This window comes from Pseudorca crassidens, chromosome 1 (genome assembly GCF_039906515.1).
Source record: "Pseudorca crassidens isolate mPseCra1 chromosome 1, mPseCra1.hap1, whole genome shotgun sequence".
NCBI lineage: Eukaryota > Metazoa > Chordata > Mammalia > Artiodactyla > Delphinidae > Pseudorca > Pseudorca crassidens.
This window is the reverse complement of record NC_090296.1, coordinates 105316762-105336731: the sequence shown is the minus strand read 5'-3', so window position 1 is coordinate 105336731 and position 19970 is coordinate 105316762. Positions and strand designations below refer to the sequence as shown.

General features: G+C 32.4%; 1 protein-coding gene across 17 annotated transcripts in view; it reads left to right on the top strand.

The window, feature by feature from the left end:
* Positions 1 to 19970, top strand: part of ZNF280D (zinc finger protein 280D) — a 241069-nt gene that overhangs the window by 206032 nt on the left and 15067 nt on the right. For all 17 annotated transcript variants that reach the window (XR_010945860.1, XR_010945861.1, XR_010945857.1 and 14 more), the window contains 2 exons: positions 1839 to 1884; positions 19780 to 19835. Coding sequence is in view for 12 of the 17 variants with exons in the window: in XM_067747902.1 (XP_067604003.1) it covers positions 1839 to 1884; positions 19780 to 19835 (102 nt within the window). In the remaining 5 variants the exon portion in view is untranslated. The remainder of the gene's footprint in view (positions 1 to 1838; positions 1885 to 19779; positions 19836 to 19970) is intronic.

Here is a 19970-nt window from a genome sequence, read left to right as displayed (position 1 = left end):
CCTTTTGTTCCACTATCTAAGGCCATTTTCCAGGCAACTTCCTAATTCCATCTTCCCAAAACTTTCTTTTTGAGCAAAGAACCGTTCCAGGTGCCTTTTACCGTCTTCCAGGGAATGGAAATTTTTTCAATTAAGAGAATTTTGTTAAAGACCTAAATAAATGGAAATCCGAAGGTGCAATATCTGGTGAATACGGTGGATGAATCAGAACTTCCCAGCCAAGCTGTAACAGTTTTTGCCTGGTCATCAAAGAAATATGCAGTCTTGAGTTATCCTGATGGAAGATTATGCGTTTCCTGTTGACGAATTCTGGACGCTTTCAGACGTCGAGTGCTGCTTTCAGTTTGGTCTAATTGGGAGCAGTACTTGTTGGAATTAATCGTTTGTTTTTCCGGAAGGAGCTCATGACAGAGGACTCCCTTCCAATCCCACCATATCAACGTCACCTTCCTTGAATGAAGACCGGCCTTTAGTGTGGTTGGTGGTGGTTTATTTCGCTTGCCCCACGATCTCTTCTGTTCCACGTTATTGTACAGTATCCACTTTTCATGGCCTTTCACCATTGGTTTTAAAAACGGAACGTTTTCCTTACATTTAAGTAGCAAACTGCACGCGGAAATACGGTCAAGGTTTTTTTCGCTTATGTAGAATGCAAACATCAAAGTGATGAACATGACCAAGCTGGTACAAATTATTTTCAGCGCTTGATTTGGTATTTTGAGTATGTCGGCTATTTCCCACGTGGTAAAACGTTGATTGTTCTCAATTAATGTCTTGATTTGATCGCTATCAACTTCAACTGGTCTACCCGACCGTGGAGCATCATCCAGCGAGAAATCTCCATCATGAAACTTGGCAAACCACTTTGACATGTTTAATCAGTCACAGCACCTTCTCCATACACTGCACAAATCTCTTTTTTGCGTTTCAGTTGTGTTTTTACCTTTCTTGAAATAATAAAGCATAATAAGCTGAAAATGTTGCTTTTTTCTTCCATCTTCAATATTAAAATGGCTACACAAAAATTCACCAATTTTGATAAGTCCTTTTTTAAATGCACACTGATATGATAGCTGTCACATACAATCTAACAAAATTGTTTTGAATGAAGTTAAAGACAACTAAGTGCTAATAGAGCCATCTTAAGGAAAAAGACGAACCTTTTGGCCAACCCTATATTTTAAAAGATTTTATAGATGACATATGCCTTTGTTAATGTTGTCATAAGTTATAATTCATATTTTTTAGAAATCAGAGTTTAAAAATTTATAGTTAATATTTGAGCTATGCTTATGAAGGTTTTTAAGAGAATACATTCTTCAAAATTCTAAATTATTTCTGTAATTTTACCACCTCTAAAGTAAGTTAATTGTAATATATATTGAAATGACATTACCATTTGAACTTTACAATAGGTAAAATATTTATTTTCTCACACTTTTTGAGTCCTATAGTAGTAAATACTGGTGCATATTATATATATTAAGCATATAACCTGCTTTCATTTTTTTAAAGGGTAATTCTTTTTTTGAAACAGTTATACTAATGTGTTATGTCTTTTTTAAAAATTGTACTTAACATAGAGAACATTTGTTAAGTGCTCTTGTTTTTAGAGAAGAGGAAATACATGTCTGTATTCATTTATTTAGAGCATATATTGAATCTACTGTTTATTCTCATGCATTTTATTTTTCCCTTAAAATATTTACAGAGATCATTTACTATTATAGTATAAATGTGCATTAATTTAAATTATTTTAAGCATGCAAAAAACAACTGTTTCATATTTTTTATTGTAAAATTAAAATTAAATACTCAATACTTATTTTGTTTTCAAGATTAAAAAATGAAGCTCCCACTAAGGAACAAGAACCTGTGTCTGAGGTAAATTATGTTATATTTGATATCTCTTAAAGATTTACACATTTGAAAGTATTGTGCATGTGATTTTTAAAACACTTCAACTCAATGTGTGTACATCACTAACAATTATTGGTATGTTATCAGAAAGAAAAAACTTGAGATTTTTTGTTTTCATTATATATAAAAATATTTAACCCTCAGTAAAATTGTAAAGTGTTTTATTTTGACAAAGGCATTATTATATTTCACTTGCCTGTTATTTAGTTCAACTAATAATTAATGGAGATAAATTTATGACTTAAAAATTATGAAATTATTAAAATATCAAACATTTGACACATTGGAAAATTAATCTTTTTAGAAGACTCAAAAAGATTTAAATAATTTTTAAAATAGAAATATTTTGAATATATATTAAATACATTTTAGCTATCTTAAACAGGCAGTCTGAATATAACACTCAGGGTTATCATATAAATGTTACGTACTGGGCAGTCTAATGTATGAGTATAGAAATAATTTTGCTTATATACGTGTTTTCTTGGTGTCAGTTTTTGAAATATTGCTTAATGTTACTTGTCTGTTTCTGAGTATAATGAAGTGAGGCAGGTTCAGCATTTCTATTTTGTAGAGTGAATAAGTGAAACCTAGACAGTATCAGCCTTCTCCCAAGTGGCTTTCTTTTATCCCACGGAAAGTTTTCATTTGTTTGACATGTTTTTAACTACAAATAAATGTCTTTACTAGATATAGGATTTCTTGGTTATCTGTTTATTCTTGAGTGAGTTTTGGTGTTTGTGGTTTTTGAGGAATCGGTACATTTTATCTATAATGTTGAATTTATATGTAAACAGTTGTTTGTTGTATTCCCTTATCTTTTAATGCCTGTGGGGTCTGCAGTGATAATCCTCTCTTTTATTTCCAATATCAATAGTTTGTATGTTCTTTTTGTTTCTAATGTTGTCATATATTTTACTTTTAAGTAGGTTATAAAGACAGAATACAGTGTTACCATTTTTACTTTAAATCGTCTTTTAGAGCAATTAAATACTTAAAAAATTTTGTATTCACCTTCATTTTTTTCCATTTCTAGTGTTCATTTCTTTATGTAGCTCTTGGTTTCTTTCTCATATCACATTCCTTTTGCCTAAACAACTTCCTTTGAAATATGTCATACTGCATATCTACTGGTGATTACTTCTTCCATGCTTTTTTCCTTCAAAAAAAATCTTTATTTTTCATTTTTGAAAGTAAGTTTTTGGTGAGTATAGAATTCTGGGTTAACTGTTTTCTTTCAGCATTTAAAGAAATCATTTTATTGTCTCTTGGCATGCATATTTTCTGATGTGATGTCTTACTGTAATTTTTATCTTTGTTTCTATATATGTATGTAATGTGTCAATTTTCTTTGGCTGCCCTCAAGATTTTGTCTTTATCTTTAGTTCTTATCAGTTTGAACATGATGTGTCTAAGTCTGGTTTGCTCAGTTGTTTATTTATATGTTTATGTATTTATTTTTGGCATTTGTCCTGATCAGTATTCTCTGACTTGTCCTGTATCTTCTACTTCTGGAGTTTCAATTTCACATATGTTATACCATTTGATATTAATCCCTGTTCTTAGATGCCCTGTTCTAGTCTCCCCATCCCCTCCTCCCCACCTCCCACCACACTTTTTTTTCTTAGTGTTTCAGTTTGGGTAATTTTTATCTATTGACCTATTTACAGATTCATTTTTCAGCTGTGTAAGGTCTACTGTTGAACCCATCAAAAACATTTTTCATTTCTGTGATTGTGGTTTGTTTGGGGTTTTTTTCCTAGCATTTGCATTGATTCTTACAGTTTCTGATCTTTGATAAAATTCCTATCTGGTCATGCATGTTGTCCTCCTTTTTCTACCAAAGCATTTAACATATTAATTATAGTAATTTAAATTTTTCTGTCTGATAGTTCCACAGCTGGGTTGTGTCTAAGTCTGGTTCTGCTAATTGCTTTATCTTCTGACAGTGTACTTTTGGTTTTTTTCCTTTGCTTTTTCTGTGTATGTTTGGTTGAAAGCAAGACATAATGTGTACGACTGAGATAAATAGTATTTATATCTGAAAATGAGCATGATTTTTCTCATGTTGGGCCATTAGTGTGGGATTTGGTCTACCTAGTAGTGAGTTGACTTGGGTTGTTGTTTTTTTTGTGTGTGTGTTACGGGGGCCTCTCACTGTTGTGGCCTCTCCCGTTGCGGAGCACAGGCTCCAGATGCGCAGGCTCAGCGGCCATGGCTCACGGGCCCAGCCACTCCGCGGCATGTGGAATCTTCCCGGACCGGGGCACGAATCCATGTCCCCTGCATCGGCAGGCGGAGTCTCAACCACTGCGCCACCAGGGAAGGCCAGGGTTTTGTTATTTTTATCACTATGGTTACCCTCCATATACTGCCAAGTTCAATTCTTGTAGTATTTCCTTGCGCTTAGGGTGGAAGTTATATTACTGGAGGTTTCTTTCTCAGTATCATTGCTCCACACTCAGTTTTAGCCTTTCCTTGTGAGACTGAGCCACAGAGGTTGTCTCTCTCTCTCTACACTCTTACCTTTCTTCCAGCAGTACTGCTGTTGCTTGTTATTTGATGTTTGCTAGCCCAGTGGTGGGTGCTGGGGATTGCTGTGATGTTCTCTGTTGTTCTCAGGCTCTCAAGCTGTCTCTGTGTCTCTGGGTCTTGAGAATAGAAACGTTTTCTTCCATCACCCAGTTGGCCCTGGGGACAACAGGGTTTGCCTGTCTTCTTTCCAAATACATAAAAGCATGGACATGAAGAAAACTTACGAATTCATCATTTCATAATATCATCCACTGATTCTTTCCTGATGCATTCATACTTGAATAAATCATCAAACTCTTACTTTCCTTTGATTGCCCTGTTGCATCTGTGTCAAGTAAAACCAACCTTTTCTTACATAAACCAACTTTCTTAAGTTTATTTTTTGTTAAAAGAAAAAAAGCTTATGCTAAAAATTTAGTGGGCCATAAGCAGAGTTAAAGGAAGCCATATTGAATGGAAGACCACATAGAACAGTTTTGGTCTGGTACTTCTTTCAAATATATGTGGTGTGGATAGTCCCTCGAATAGACCCAGGTGTTTAAGTACACATGTGAGATGGTGGATAGCTTGAATTATTCTTCAAGATTTTGATCAGATGGCTTGTAGTGGAATCAACGTTGTACCCCAATAATATTTTCCTGTTGTCACTTTTTCATTTGTATAGTTTTACATTTCCTCTTTCAAAATTAATTCCTTTCATATGCTAGATTGTATTTGGAATTCATATTATATGGTGAGTTTCTAAAACAATCTCTGTTCTGCTACCATGTATATTCTATACACTGCAACATTTTACTGCTTTTATATCCTAACTATATATATATATATATATATACCATAACTCTTCTCCTGTAGTCTGATGGTTAGTGTAGTTTCATTATAACTAAGTAGAGAGGTAAGAGAGAGAAGGTGGGTACAGATGCCTTTCTCTTTTGTTGCTTCCTTCAAGGCTATTAGGAAACACTTGATAGCATGTTCCAGGAATCTTTATATTGGGAACAAAGATTAATAAAATTATTTGCCTATCCCCAAGGTGTTCAAAATCTAGTAGGAAAATTAGACATGAAAGAATTGTAATCCAGTAAGATAACTACCATATTCCAAGCATATCAGGTATGGTAGGTACACACACGAGTCCTCTCAGGGTGACTTTATGGTGTTTTTTCTCTCTCTTTTTAAAAATATTCTTTTCTCAATTCAAACATACACATAATATACAAAATAGAGGTCCCCTGTGATTCCACTAATGAAATGGCAAATTAACCCTATAGCCTATTTCTGTAAGACTACTTGGGGCTATCCATAAAGAATTTCTAAGGTTTTTGTTTTTCTTTTTTGTTCTGTTTTTATTGCTTTTTGCTTTGTAACTTTTTCAGACACTTGAGAGTTTCAGACTTTGTAAAATTACTTTTTATTTTTATCGAATTAAAAGTTAAAAATTTGTGTGGCTAGTTTATCATAAAAATAGTAACTCATCTCTCTCACCCTTTTCCATCCAACTCTTCAGAGGTAGCTATTTTCAACTCTTTTAGCTATTTGATGAAATATTTATCTCCATATTTCTAAATAATGTAACCATATTTTTGTTTGTCTTTTTTTCAACTAGGACTTACTGTTACAGTAATTAAGAATTTGCTTCTCTAGACCACCATCCCTACTTTCCTTTATCCCCCCAACCCCAGCATCCCAGCCGTGGCCAGAATTAGAATGAGGCAAGTGAGACCTCACCTCTGGCAAAAAATTCAAGGGAGCTACAAAAAATTCAATAATCAGATAAATATTTTGTTTTAATATGTTTAAGAATAAAAATTAATGAAGAGTAATACATAATGAACGTAATTTCAAAATTGTAATTAAAGGCAGCATCCAGCCTTGCACTTTTATGACCCTGAGAGTCAATGCACATGGGGGACACAAGAACAACAAGGTCTCACTTCTGCTTTTTTGATGGTCCTTGTTCAGTCATGAGGGAAGGTGACAAGTTGTTTTCATTGTTTGTAGCTTTACATGGTACTGCTAAGTAAAAGGTAAACTTTTTTTTAATTAAAAATACATGTTTATATGATTTTTTTAACAATATTATTAAGGGTACTAAGGTAAGTAATACAAATTTTATTTATTAATATATTTGACCTTTCATAAATAAATTTGATGAAATGTGAAAATTTTCTGAAAAAATATTTTCTTACCAGGAAACTTTATACTTTCTTCACTTAAAACAGTGATAATTTACTGTTACTCACTTGTTTATATAAAAAATATTTTTCACTACTTTTTTTTCACCCCATTGGTCTGGAAACCTGGTATGTAGTTTTCTGTTGTTTGTAATTATTGATTTTTGTATTTTTCATATAAATGTTTATGGAGACCTGTTAAATATTATAATTTATATGAACTAATTCATATAAATTAATTATTATATTTAACTGAATGTATTAATTAAAAATAAATATATTTAAAATTTATACTAAAATTCTTAAAAATAAATATGGCATTTAAAAACTCAAGTGATCCATTGTTTAGAAAAAGAAGAAAAATGTATGCATCAAGAAATTGATCAAAATTATAGGGCACAGTAACAGGTTTGGTAGAAAAAAATATTCCAGCTACTTAAAATGAAATCTCTAACACTGACACTATTAGAATAGAATTACTATGAAATATAGAGTTAAATAAAGAATTTTCTTTGAATTGTGCAAAAAAGATAAGATAATGGCATGTTAGAAATTTCAGAAGCTAGTGAATATAAGCATGTGCAAGAAAATAGAAGATGCTATTTGAATTAAATGTTTAATTCTTCATCATGGTCACCTGTTTCTAATAAAGTAAAATGATTTTAATAGAGCAGGGGACCATCCAAGAACAAGATGCAGATTGTAGAGTATGTGTTTCACATGGTGGGCAAAGATTTTCAAAAGATGGGTCTTTTAAAAAATTGTCTAGTGGTGAGTTAATTCATTGTGACTGGCTCATTTATTCCAAAGAATCTTTGTCTTTAGTTTGTGTTTCCTGTGCATTCTTTTTAGCAAAAATTACAACAGAATCAAATATTTGCAACTCAAAAAGTGGTTTCAAAGATTGGAAAAATTTAAACAGAATTTGTGATAATGAAAAAATCATATTTCATCATGATGATTTTTTTAAATGGAAGTGTTTTTTAATGTATATTTAGACTGATAGTTTAATAGATGATGTTTTACAGAATGTGATAAAATATGTGTGAGTGACTTTACATATTGTATGTTTCGTGCAAAAATAATTTATTTCTCCAAGCACAAGAAATTATTGGAAGCTCAGATGCTGGAATGTTCTAAATTCAGTTGAACTAAGGACATTAAAATCATACAGCTAATGATTATAAATATATGTTTCATTTGTGTAGTAAAATTCAAAGCAAATATATAATGTTATTAGGAAATCATGTTAAATCTGAAATACTAAGAAGAATAAAAGAAGCAAAATAATTTTTCTTACTTTTTGATTATAAACCAGATATAGTACATCATGAATTAATGTTTATGATTACTAGGTATATTTACATTAAGAATGATGTCATTGCAAGAGAAGAAAGTTTTGACTTAATTGCAACAAAATGAAAAACTGGATTAATTATATCTCATTAAAGCTGTTATTTAAAAAAAAAAAACTAGATATGGTCTAGCTTATCACATTATCAGTAAGTTAGCAAGAATTGATGCTTATGTAAGAAAATTGTCCTGGCCAGGATATGATAATGGAATAGATAAGGCACATGTATACAAGTGTGTATAAGCCAGTATTTCTCCCCCAAAATAATTATGCCAAATTTATGCCTTGCCCAGCTCATAATCATAATTTAATACAAAGAATGCTGCATTTGTGAATTCAAATATCATTTTTTTTTAGTATTGTACAAAGGATACATATTTTAGGACTGGGGTAATACAGTGAGCAGATGGAATATTCTTGTCAATTCTGAAAACAACATTAAAATCACAGATACCTGATGGGCATCAAGATTAAATGCAATCAAGATACTTGATACTTTGCACACAAATTAGAGATGTGTATCAGATATGAAAAGATATATCAAATGTCAGAATACATTATATTGAGATCAAAAGCATCTTGTTACAAGAATATTACAGATTTTTACACATTATCTATTTGGGATGGTATTTTGAACAAAGTGGCAAAAGTTTAATAAAGCTTTACAGTTAGAAAGCATGACCATATATAAAGTTCTGTGCTTAATAAAAATCCTATTCCTTTCCTTACCACAAGTGAAAGTAATTTTGAAAGTGTGTTCAGTGAATGTAAATCTTGAGCAAGAGATGTGAATATTCTTCCTGAATTTGAAAATAAGTGAAAAAGAAATTGGAAATGCATGAATCACTAAGTGAGAGTATTGATAATTATGGGAAAAGTGCTGATCAAGTAGACATTAGGTTATAAATGACCTAACTTCATATTTGAAACAGGTATATGAAAAATTAAATGAAATCTCTTCAGATTTTGAACTTTTAAACTGGAGAAAAGTTATTTTCTATAGATTACATCTGATTTACAAAAAGCAGCTACTGACCCAGTTCTTAAATATTTTGACAATTTAAATGCTATAGAAATTTCATGTGGAATTGTTTAAAGCAATATACAATATTAATAAATTGTGATATAATGTAAGCCTTATATTTGGGTCTTCTAAAACTGATTAACAAAGTGGTGTTCAAAATTTTAAAACAATACCAGCCACAGTAGCATCCTGCAAAAGACGTTTCAGTAAGCTGAAGTTAATTTAAAATTATTTAGACTTGTCACTTGGTCAAGAGAAATTGCCAAGCATGGCAGTTTACTTATTTGAAACAAGATAAGAAAAGAATTAGACTTTGAAAATGTTATTGATGTGCTTGCTTCCACTAAAGCCAGAAAAGTAAAATGATAATAAATTCTGGTTTTGGTAGGCATAAAATGTTTAAACTTCAACTACTATTGTGAGTTTAATATATCTACTTTTCAATATTTTAAAACTACTTTAATGTTCTGGGGGAAAAAACTTTAAAAAATATACAGAGAGGAGAGTTGTGGGAAGATGGCACTGTAGGAAGTACCAGGAATCTGGCTCCCCACCTAGACAGCAATTGCACAGATTGAATCTATCTGATATAACTATTTTGAAGCTCTAAAGTCTGTTGAAGGCTTGCAACTTCCAGGCGAAGACTTGGAGAGTGAATTGCAGTTAATTTCCATCAATTTAAGCCCTTAGCACTGTAGCAGCCATATGGCAGGCAGCCGTGCACATGTTCCTGGAGCAGCTTGCACACAACTTATGGGAGCCAGAGTGGGCAAAAAAGACCTTGTCCTCCAGATACTGGGAATCTGATTGCTGCTTCTTATCAAGGAGTTGCAGACAAAGAAGTGGGCACATTATTGTTGCACCTCTCCCCCATTGTTGCAAGCCCCTTCCCCTCCAGCTGAAGTGACTTCCAAGGAATTTAAGTGGACAGCCCTTTTTCTCCCTTCATTTTTCACTTTTCCCCCTTTCAGGAGTCAGATGTTAAAGACTAGGACATTCAAAAACAACTGTGTATGTGGGTAAAATTAGAAAGAGATTGCATATGCCCAGGGAAAGGCTCAGAAAAGACATACGAAGACCTTAAGTTTACACCTCAGGGTGATTTGGGAACAGAGACAGCCTACAACAATAAAAATTAAAATTAAAATAAAACAGGCAAATGCTGGGCAAGGGGAATAATCTGATTCCCAGAGTTACTACATTATTAGACTCAACTGTCCAGTGTTCAACAAAAAATCACAAGGTATACAAAGAAACAGGCAAGTATGGCCCATTCAAAACAAAAAAATACCAACAGAAACTTTTCCTGAAAAAGACATAATGGCAGATATACTAGACAAAGAATTTAAAACAACTGTCTTAAAGATGCCCAGAGAACAAAAGGAATGTGTGGAGAAAGTCAAGAAAACAGTATGTGAACAAAGTGGAAATATAAATAAAGGGATAGAAAACCTAAAAGAAACCAAAAAGAAATTCTGGAGATGAAAAGTGCAATAACTGAAGATGAAAAATTCACTAGAGGGATTCAAAGGCAGATTTGAGCAGACAGAAGAAAGAATTGGCCAACTTGAAGATAAGACAATAGAAATTATTGAGTTTGAGGCACAGAAAGAAAACAGATTGAAGAAAAGTGAACAGAACCTAAGGGAGCTTTAGGACACCGTTAAGTAGTCCAACATTTGCATCATGAGAGTCCCAGAAGGAAAAGAGAGAATATTTGAAGAAGTAATGACTGCAGACTTCCAAAATTTGATGAAATACATGAATGTAAACATTCAGAAAGCACAACGGATTCCAAGTAAGATGAACTCAAAGAGACCCACACTAAGACATGTTATAATTAAACTTCCAAAAGGTAAGGAGAATCTTGAAAGCAGCAAAGAGAATTGAATCATCACATACAAGGGATTCTCAATAAAATTATCCACAGACTTCTCATCAGGAACTTTGGAAGCCAACAGGCAGTGGGTCAGTATATTCAAAGTGCTAAAAAGAAAACCTCAAGAATCCTCTATCCAGCAATTCTGTCACTCAAAAGTTAGAAATTAAGACATTCTCACGTAAACAAAACTGAGAGAGTTCTTGACCACTAGATCGGCCCTGCCAGAAGTGCTCAAGGGAGTCCTGCACGGTGAAATGAAAGGACAGTACATGACAACTCAAAGCTCTGTGGCAAAATAAAGATCTCAATAAAGGTAAGTGCATGGGAAATTATAAAAGCTAGTATTTTGTAACAGTGATTTGTAGCTATACTTTTTGTTTTCTACATGAGTTAAGAGATGAATGCATTTAAAGAAAAAAGACAATTTTTTAGTGTAAAATTCAGTATCTCTAACTTTCGTTTGTAACTTCTAATTTTGTTTCCTGCATAATTTAGGTGACTAATGCATTTAGTTTATATCTAGGTATACAATGAATAAAGATGTAATTTTCTGACATCAGCAACCAAAAAGAATGGGGATGGAACTATAAAGGAACAGAGTTTTGGTATGTTATTGAAATTAGCTGCTATAAATTCAGATTAGAGGGTTATAACTTTAGGATATTACATGTAATCCTCAAAGTAACCATAAAGAAAATAGCTATAGAATATACACAAGGGGAAATGAGAAAATATTTTAAACATTTCACTACAAAAAAATCAACTAAACAGAAAAGAAGTCAGTAATGAAGGAAATGAGAGCCAAAAAAAAGTAATAAGATACATAGAAAACAAATAGCCCAATGACAAAATAAGTCCCTCCTTATCAGTAATTAATCTAAATGTTAAGGTATTAAACTTTCCAATCAAAGGACAGAGGTTGGCAGAATGGATAAAAAATACATGATCCAATTACATGCTGTATACAAGAGACTCACTTGAAATTCAAAGACACAAGCTGAAAGTGAAAGGATGAAAAAGATAGTCTGTGCAAATAGTAACCAAAAGAGAGTATTGATGGCTTTACTAATATCAGACAAAATAGACTTTCAATCAAAAAAGCTTACAAGAGAAAAAGGACATTATATATTAATAAAAAGTTTACTACAGCAAGAAGATATAACAATTATGAATACTTACACACCTACTGACAGACTGCCAATTTATATGAAGCAAGAACTCACAGAGTTGAAGGGAAAAATAGACAATTCTACAGTAATAGTTGGAGACTTCAGTACTCACAATAATTGATAGAATAATTAGATATAAGTAAGGAAGTAGAAGACTTAATAAACCTACTAGATTTGCAGACATACACATAACACTCTACCCAGCAACAACAGAATACACATTCTTCTCAAGTACACATGGGATATTTTCCAGGATATACCATATAGTAAGCCACAAATTAAATCTCAGTGGATTTTAAAAGATAGATGTCATACAAAGTATCTTCTCTGATCACAGGATTAAATTAGAAATCAATAATAAAAGGAAAAATGAAAAATTCACCAGATTTTAGAAATTAAACAATACACTTTAAAACAACCAATGGATCAAAGAAGAAATCACAAGGGAAATTAGAAAATACTTAGATAAGAATGAAAAGAAAAATACAACATTCCAAAACTTCTAAAATGCAGTGAAAGTGATGCTAAAATGGAAATATATGGCTGTAAATCCTTATATTAAAAAATGAGAGATCTCAAAGCAGCAACCTAACTGTACAACTTAAGGAACTAGAAAAAGAAGGAGAAACTAAATCCAAAGCTGGCGGAAGGAAAGAAGTAAAATTAGCACAGGAATAAATGAAACAGAGAATAGAAAGCAATAGAGAAAAGTTGGTTCATTGCTAAGGTCAACAAAATTGATAAACCTTTAGCCAGAAATACTTAAAAAGAGAGAAGACTTAAATTACTAAAATCAGAAATGAAAGTGGGTACATTACTACCATTTCTATAGAAATAAAAATGATCTTAAGAGAGTACTATGAACTCTGTGTCAACAAATTGGATAACCTACATGAAATGGACAAATTGCTAGAAACTCAAAACCTAGCAAGACTAAATCATGAAGAAATAGAAAATATGAGTAGATCCATAACTAGTAAGGAGATTGAATGAGTAATCAAAAATCTCTTAACAAAGAAAACCCCTTGACCTGACGACTTCTTTAGTGAATTCTAACAAACATCTAAATAAGAACTAATACCACTTCTTTCAAACTTTTCCAAAGTTGAAGAGGAAGAAATATTTCTAAACTCATTCTGTGAGGCCAGCATTACCTTGATACCAAAGCCAGACAAAGACAATACAAGAAAAGAAAACTACAGATAAATATCCCTTATGAACATTGATGCAAGTATCCTCAACAAAATACTAGCAAACAGAATTAAGCAATATATTAAAAGGATTATATACCCTGAACAAATGGGATTCACTCCTGGAATGCAAGGCTGGTTCAATATATGAAAATTGATCAATGTAATAAGCCACCTCAATGAAAGGAAGCAACAAAAACCACATTATCACCTCAATTGATGCAGATATGGTGTTTGACAAAATTCAGCACGCTTGCATGTTAAAAATGCTCAACAACCTAGAAACAGAAGGAAACTGCTTCAACATAATAAAGCCATATAAGAAAAACCCACAGCAAACATCATACTCAATGGTAAAAGACTAAAAGATTTTCCTCTAAGATTAAGAACAAAGTAAGATGTCCACTTTCACCACTTCTTTTCAACATAGTACTGGAAGTTTTAGCCAGAGCAATTAGTCAAGAAAAAGAAATAAAAGACATCTAAATTCGAAAAGCAGTAAAATTATCTCTGTTAGCAGATGATACCATTTTATATATAGAAAACCCTAAAGATTTCATACAGAACCCTATTAGAACTTACATTAACTCAGTAAAGTAAATAGCAGGACACAAAGTCAGCACACAAAAATCAGTTGTATTTCTATACACAAGTAATGAACAATCTGAAAAGAAAATTACAAAACAATACAACTTTAATAGTATAAAAAAGAATAAAATACATAGGAATGTACTTAATCAAGAGGTAAAAGACTTCTACAAAGAAACTATAAAACTTTACTGAAAGAGATTTGAGAAGACAAAAAAAAAAAATGGAAAGACAACCCATGTTCATGAATTGGAAGACTTAATGTTGTTAAAATGCCAATAGTACCCAAAACAATCTACAGATTTATTGCAATCCCTGCAAAAATCCCAAAGATATTTTTTGCAGAAATAGAAAAACTCATCCTAAAATTTATATGGAAGCTCAAGGGACTTCAAATAGCCAAAACAACTTTGAAAAAGAAGAAAAAAACTGCAGCACTCAAATGTCCTGCTTTTAAAATTTATGACAAAGCTGCAGTAAACAAAACAGTGTGGTATTGGGATAAAGACAGACCTATAGACCAAAGGAATAGAATAGAGAGCCCAGAAATAAACCTTTGTATATATGGTCAAATAATTTTTATGGGGGTGCCAAGACCGATGGGAAAAGGACAGTCTTTTTAATAAATGCTGCTGGGAAAACTGGATATCCATATGCAAAAGAATTAAGTTGTACTCTTAGCCAGCACTATATACAAACATTGACTCAAAATTGATAAGGGACTTAAATGTAAGACCTAAAATAAAGTTCTTAGAATAAAACAAAGGACAAAAACTTCATGACATTGAAATTGATAGTGATTTTTTGGTTATTACACCAAAGGCACAGGTAATGAAAGAAAAAAATTGTACAAATTAATAATTTTGTGCATCAAATATACAGTGAATAAAAAGGCAACCCATAGAATGGGAGGAAATATTTGCAAGTCATATATCTGATAAGGAATTAATATCCAGAATATATAGAGAACTCATAAAACTCAATAACAACATAAACAACCCAATTCAAAAATGCATAAATGACTTGAACAGGCATTTCTCCAAAGAAGATATACAAATGGCCAATAAACCCATAGATGTGCAACATCACTAATCATTAGAGAAATGCAAATCAGTGAGATACCACCTCACACCCATTAGGATGACTACTGTTAAAACAAAAACCAAAAAACCCACAGACACATAAAAACACACACACACACAAAACCACAAAAAACTCCAAAACCAGAAGACAGGTGTTGATGCTGATGTGGAGAAATTGAAGCTTTGTACACTGTTGCTGGTAATGTAAAATGGTACAGCCATTGTGGAAAGCAGTATGGCAGTTCCTCAAAAAAATTATATGATCCAGCAATTCCTCTTTTGGGTATACTGTACCCCAAAGACTTGAAAGCAAAGAGTTGAAGAGATATTTGTGCTCCTATTTTCATAGCAGCATTATTCACAATAGCTAAAACATGGAAGTAAACCAAGTGTCCATCAATAGATGAAAGAATAAGCAAAATGTGGTATATGCATACCATGGAATATTCAGCCATAAGAAGGAAGGGGATTCTGCAATGTGGATCAACTTTGAGGACAGTCACAAGAAGACAGATACTATGTGATTTCATTTGTATGAGGTACTTAAACAAAAGAGAGAGTATAGTGGTGGTTGCCAGAGGCTGTGGGGAGGGGAGAATAAGGAGCTATTGTTTAATGGATGTAGAGTTCCAGTTTTACAAGATGAAAAAAGTTATGGGGATGGATGGTGGTAATGATTGCATAACAATGTGAATGTATTTAATACCAGTGAACTATACATTTAAAAACGGTTAAGATGGTAAATTTTATGTTATGTGTATTTTATCTCTTGTTTCTATATGGCTTGGCATAGCACTGATGTCAGCATAGTTAACATCACAGTTTTTGAGACCATTATGTATACTGAGCCAGGAAGTGTACTATGATTTTCTTTCCTATACTTCATTTTACTTTTCTGGGTAAAAATATATTTTTACTGATTTGTTTAGTCTTCTGTGCACCTAATGCGGTTTTTTAAAATTTGTGATGTGTTGTCTAATGTTTGGAAGTATTTTTTCTAAATGTTCACACATCAAAAAAAAAATTGTTGGAGGGCCTGGAGATCTTCTCTCCAATCTACTTTAGTTTAAACTAGTTGCTGTCTAAGCCTAATGCATAATTTGTTGTATCAGGATTTTACTTTGCCACTTTCTTGTGTTGGATATCCTGTTTCCTGAACTGTGAGTTCCTCTTTTCTTGTTTTACTCCTTATTTTGATGAAACATGTCCTCTAACAACTTCCACAGAAAGGTTGATTCTTTTTTCACTTAGTGTAAATTTAAAACTGTATTTATTCTAATGATAGTTTGGCTGAAGTACATAGAAAACATTTTTCCTATGCATATTTGAAAGTATTGTTTTCGTTAAGTCTGATGCCATTTTTGGTCCACTTTCTTTGTGTTTATGTTATTTTGTTCTTTCTGGCAACTTTAATGATTATCTCTATCTCAGGTGTTTTGAAATTTCATATGTTCACCCATCATCCTTTTTTCATTCATTATGGTAGGAATTTGATAAGCCTTTGTAATTTTGGATATTTCTGTTTGGGGGAAATTTTCTTGTTTTATTTCTTTGGTAAATTTTCACTTTTATTTTCTCTGTTCTCTCTTTTTTTTGAAACTCCTATTGATCTGACACTACTTCCTGCATCAACTCTTTTGATTGTATGGCATTTTCTTTCTTGCCTTCCATCTTTTTGTCCTTTCATTCAACCTTTCAAAAAAGATTTTCTAAATTTAATTGCTTATTTTAGTTGCCATATATTTAGTTTTGAATTGTTCTTTTTATTTGTTCTTCAGTTGTTTTGTCTTCATAGTTTTTTGTTCTTGTTTAATGGACATAGCATTTCATACCTCTCTAGGGATATTAAATATATTATACATATTTATTTTGTTCCCAGCAAAGTCTCTGATGTCTCCTAGCCTCTTTCTTTATTCTCTTGTTTATTTTGATCTGTCTGATGTAAAGAATGTCTTCAGTTGTGTGGTGATCCTTGGCTGTTCATAAAAGTGAAGTGCTAAAAAGTTTATCGAAAACCCTGTGTTTGGACAGGGACAGGGCTGCCTTGCATAGCCATACAGGTTGTGCACTGCAGCACTCCACAGGGTACAACCCTGTTATATATACCCCTTAGTACTCTCAAAATGTATTGATGTTTACAGTACTAGAAATTAAAAGTATGAAATTTTTACAATACTGTTACTTAAAATGGCAAATATTTTTCTGAAAAATAACTATTTGTCAAAACAAAAGAAATTTAGTTAGAAGAATGAAATTGTTTTATGCTTTTGCATATCTCTTTAATGTCTAGTTAAATAGAAGGAAACTGGATCCTCATGTTTCTGCATTCAATCTGTTGTGATATGTTATTTTGGTTGAAATATAAGAAAAATACCCAGCCTCATCTAGTACTTTAATCTTTTCAGATAATTGTGATTATTCTTTTTTATGACATCAAAAGTAGACAAGTGAACTTTTTCTTAAAAGGTTTGTTGCAATGTGGAATCTGACTCCATATCACTGAACTTTTTGTACTCTATTACATTAAAATCTATTAGTCTGGCTTACACTTTGATTGACTCTTTTATCCATGCATGATTTTATAACAATGTGCATTTAGTCATTTGGAATATATTGGTTCACAAGTTACATAGATCTTCTAAGTGTTGACATGTTTCATTATATAATATCAAGTAATCACATTCATTAATATTAGCATTAATCTCATGAATAGTGGATACAAGTTATCCTAAAATTTAATTTTTCCTTGAATTTTATTACTGGCAACAAATACTGTCAGTTGTTTTCTTTGATGTGACATGCTCACTTTGTCAGTTTCAAAGAAAATGTCTTCTAAATACTCAAGTCTAAATATTCATAGTTTGACAGTCATTCTTTAAAATAAAAATCATGTTCCATGAAAAAAATGTAGCTAAGTTCAGCGTGCAACTCAGTCACAGACCCAAGTGTTTTTAGTGTGCAATAGCAGTGCTTTGTGCATATTTGGTATTTCATTACACAGAATATTAAAAAGACGTGCACTCAGTGATTGGTATTTAATAAAATTAATTTTACTGCTGGTGTATGCCAGTGGAGAATACAGTGACTGCTAGTACAGTTTTGGTTCTATGTCAGTGCCTTGATTTGAGTTAAGATGCCAGCATTTTTACTCACCACTGCTTTAGTACCAAGAATTTTAGCCTCACATGCCTCCTGAAAGTGTTTTGGAGGCCCCATGTGTCTGTGAACCACACTTGGAGAACTGCTGACATGGATTATATTGTGAAGGTTGCCTCATGGATTGGTGTGCTATACAGCCTGCACAGTCTGCATGGTAATTGTTTAGACTTCAACATAGGAAAATCAGTTGCTGAGCTGACTGATTCTTTGGTAGGGAGGATGCTCTCAAAGTCTTTGAGGCTGATAATTTTCTCCAAAGAGGAATCTTCTAGATTCCAGCTGCGGGTGGTGGAGTGAAGAGTGGTTCCTCTGGCTGCTAGCATTCTGGGAGCCAGGCAGAGAGATAAATGTGGGTCCCTTTTTTCAGTTTATGGACCTCTACTAAATTTTTCTGTTTTCTTTCAGTACCTCATGCCTGCCCTTTGCCATTCCTGGTGTTCACAAGTCTAGACTGTCTCCAGTTCACAGAGTTAACCTTTGGCCTAAGTGGTAGAGGAAAGGATAGGTACCTGTTGTGTGAGTTGGGGAAAGAGCATTTAGATTTCTCAGCAGTATTCATGCTTCATTTTTACCTTTTATGTACTGGATAGTATACTGAATTTCTCCAAATACCAGATCTCTTATGTTCTCTGGGAAAACTGATTCTCTTTTCCTTGCACTCCCAGCTCAGACATTTAGTTGTAACTTCCTCCACACTGTGAAGTCAATTTCGATTCCTCCAGCCACTATCCATCTAAAAATTTGTTGAAATCTCTTTGACAGTTAGTATGCTTTGATGTTTTCTTGGTCTTTATGAGTGAAAATATTTTATTTCTTTGCCCTCATTTTAGCAGGGCTTTTGGAGAGTGAGGAAATGTTACATGTATGTGATTAATACACCATATCACTTTCACAGATTTGAATCAATCACTGTTGTGGCTGAACTGGACCTAGATTTGAAACTTCACCACTTACTGTAGTATTGCCTTTGGTTTTCTACTTAACCCCCGCAGTCTTTATTCTCATTTGTAGAAATGGAGTTTATAATATCTAATATGAGGATTAAGTGATGAGATAGTGAATGTAAAGTTCTTAACATACTACCTCATGCATCATATATGCTCAATAATTTGTTATAAACTGTTAGGCTGGCCTCTGGCTTACTGAGGTTTTTGTGTATTCTTTCCTCACCAAAAAACATTTCAAATAAGCAAAAATATTTCATTTATCTATTGTTTAATATTACTTGGTTTGACAATGGAAGGGTTACCATGGCTCCAAATATAAAATCATAATTTCATAAATGTTTTATCTAAGTACCTGTATTTAATGTGTGTATAAAATACTGTGGATGATGCTTTCAAATTCAAGCTGTGTTTTACTAGTTTTCTATTCAAGTAATTATAATTATGGCCCACATTTGAAAGAATCTAAGGAAAGCAGGTATTGTTATAACTGGATAACTGTTTCATGTCCTTGATTCAGAAGGTTTTGGTACACTGAAATTCTTACAAGTTTTTTAAAAAGCAATTTTTGAAATCATGCTTTTAGTTATGAGAATTATTTTAATACATACTTTAAATTGAGAAAATTTTTTTCTCTTTCTTTAGTATACTAGGTAGCACACTTAAGTTCTTTTTATCTAGAAAGTTTAGTATAATAAAAGTAGTTTACTTTAAGCTTAGTTTTGAATATAAAAGAAAATTATTATTAATAATTTCAGGAACTTACAAGACCTAATATGGCTGAAGGAGAAACAGAAACATCAAATTCTGAAAGGTAAATATAAGGAAAAACTGAATCTCATGAAATTCATGTATATAAAATGATACTTGAGCTGTGTTATATTTCAGTTAATTGGCAAAAGGCTATTTAAATTTTGTATATGGTGTTCCTTTTAGTAATGGCTTTTAA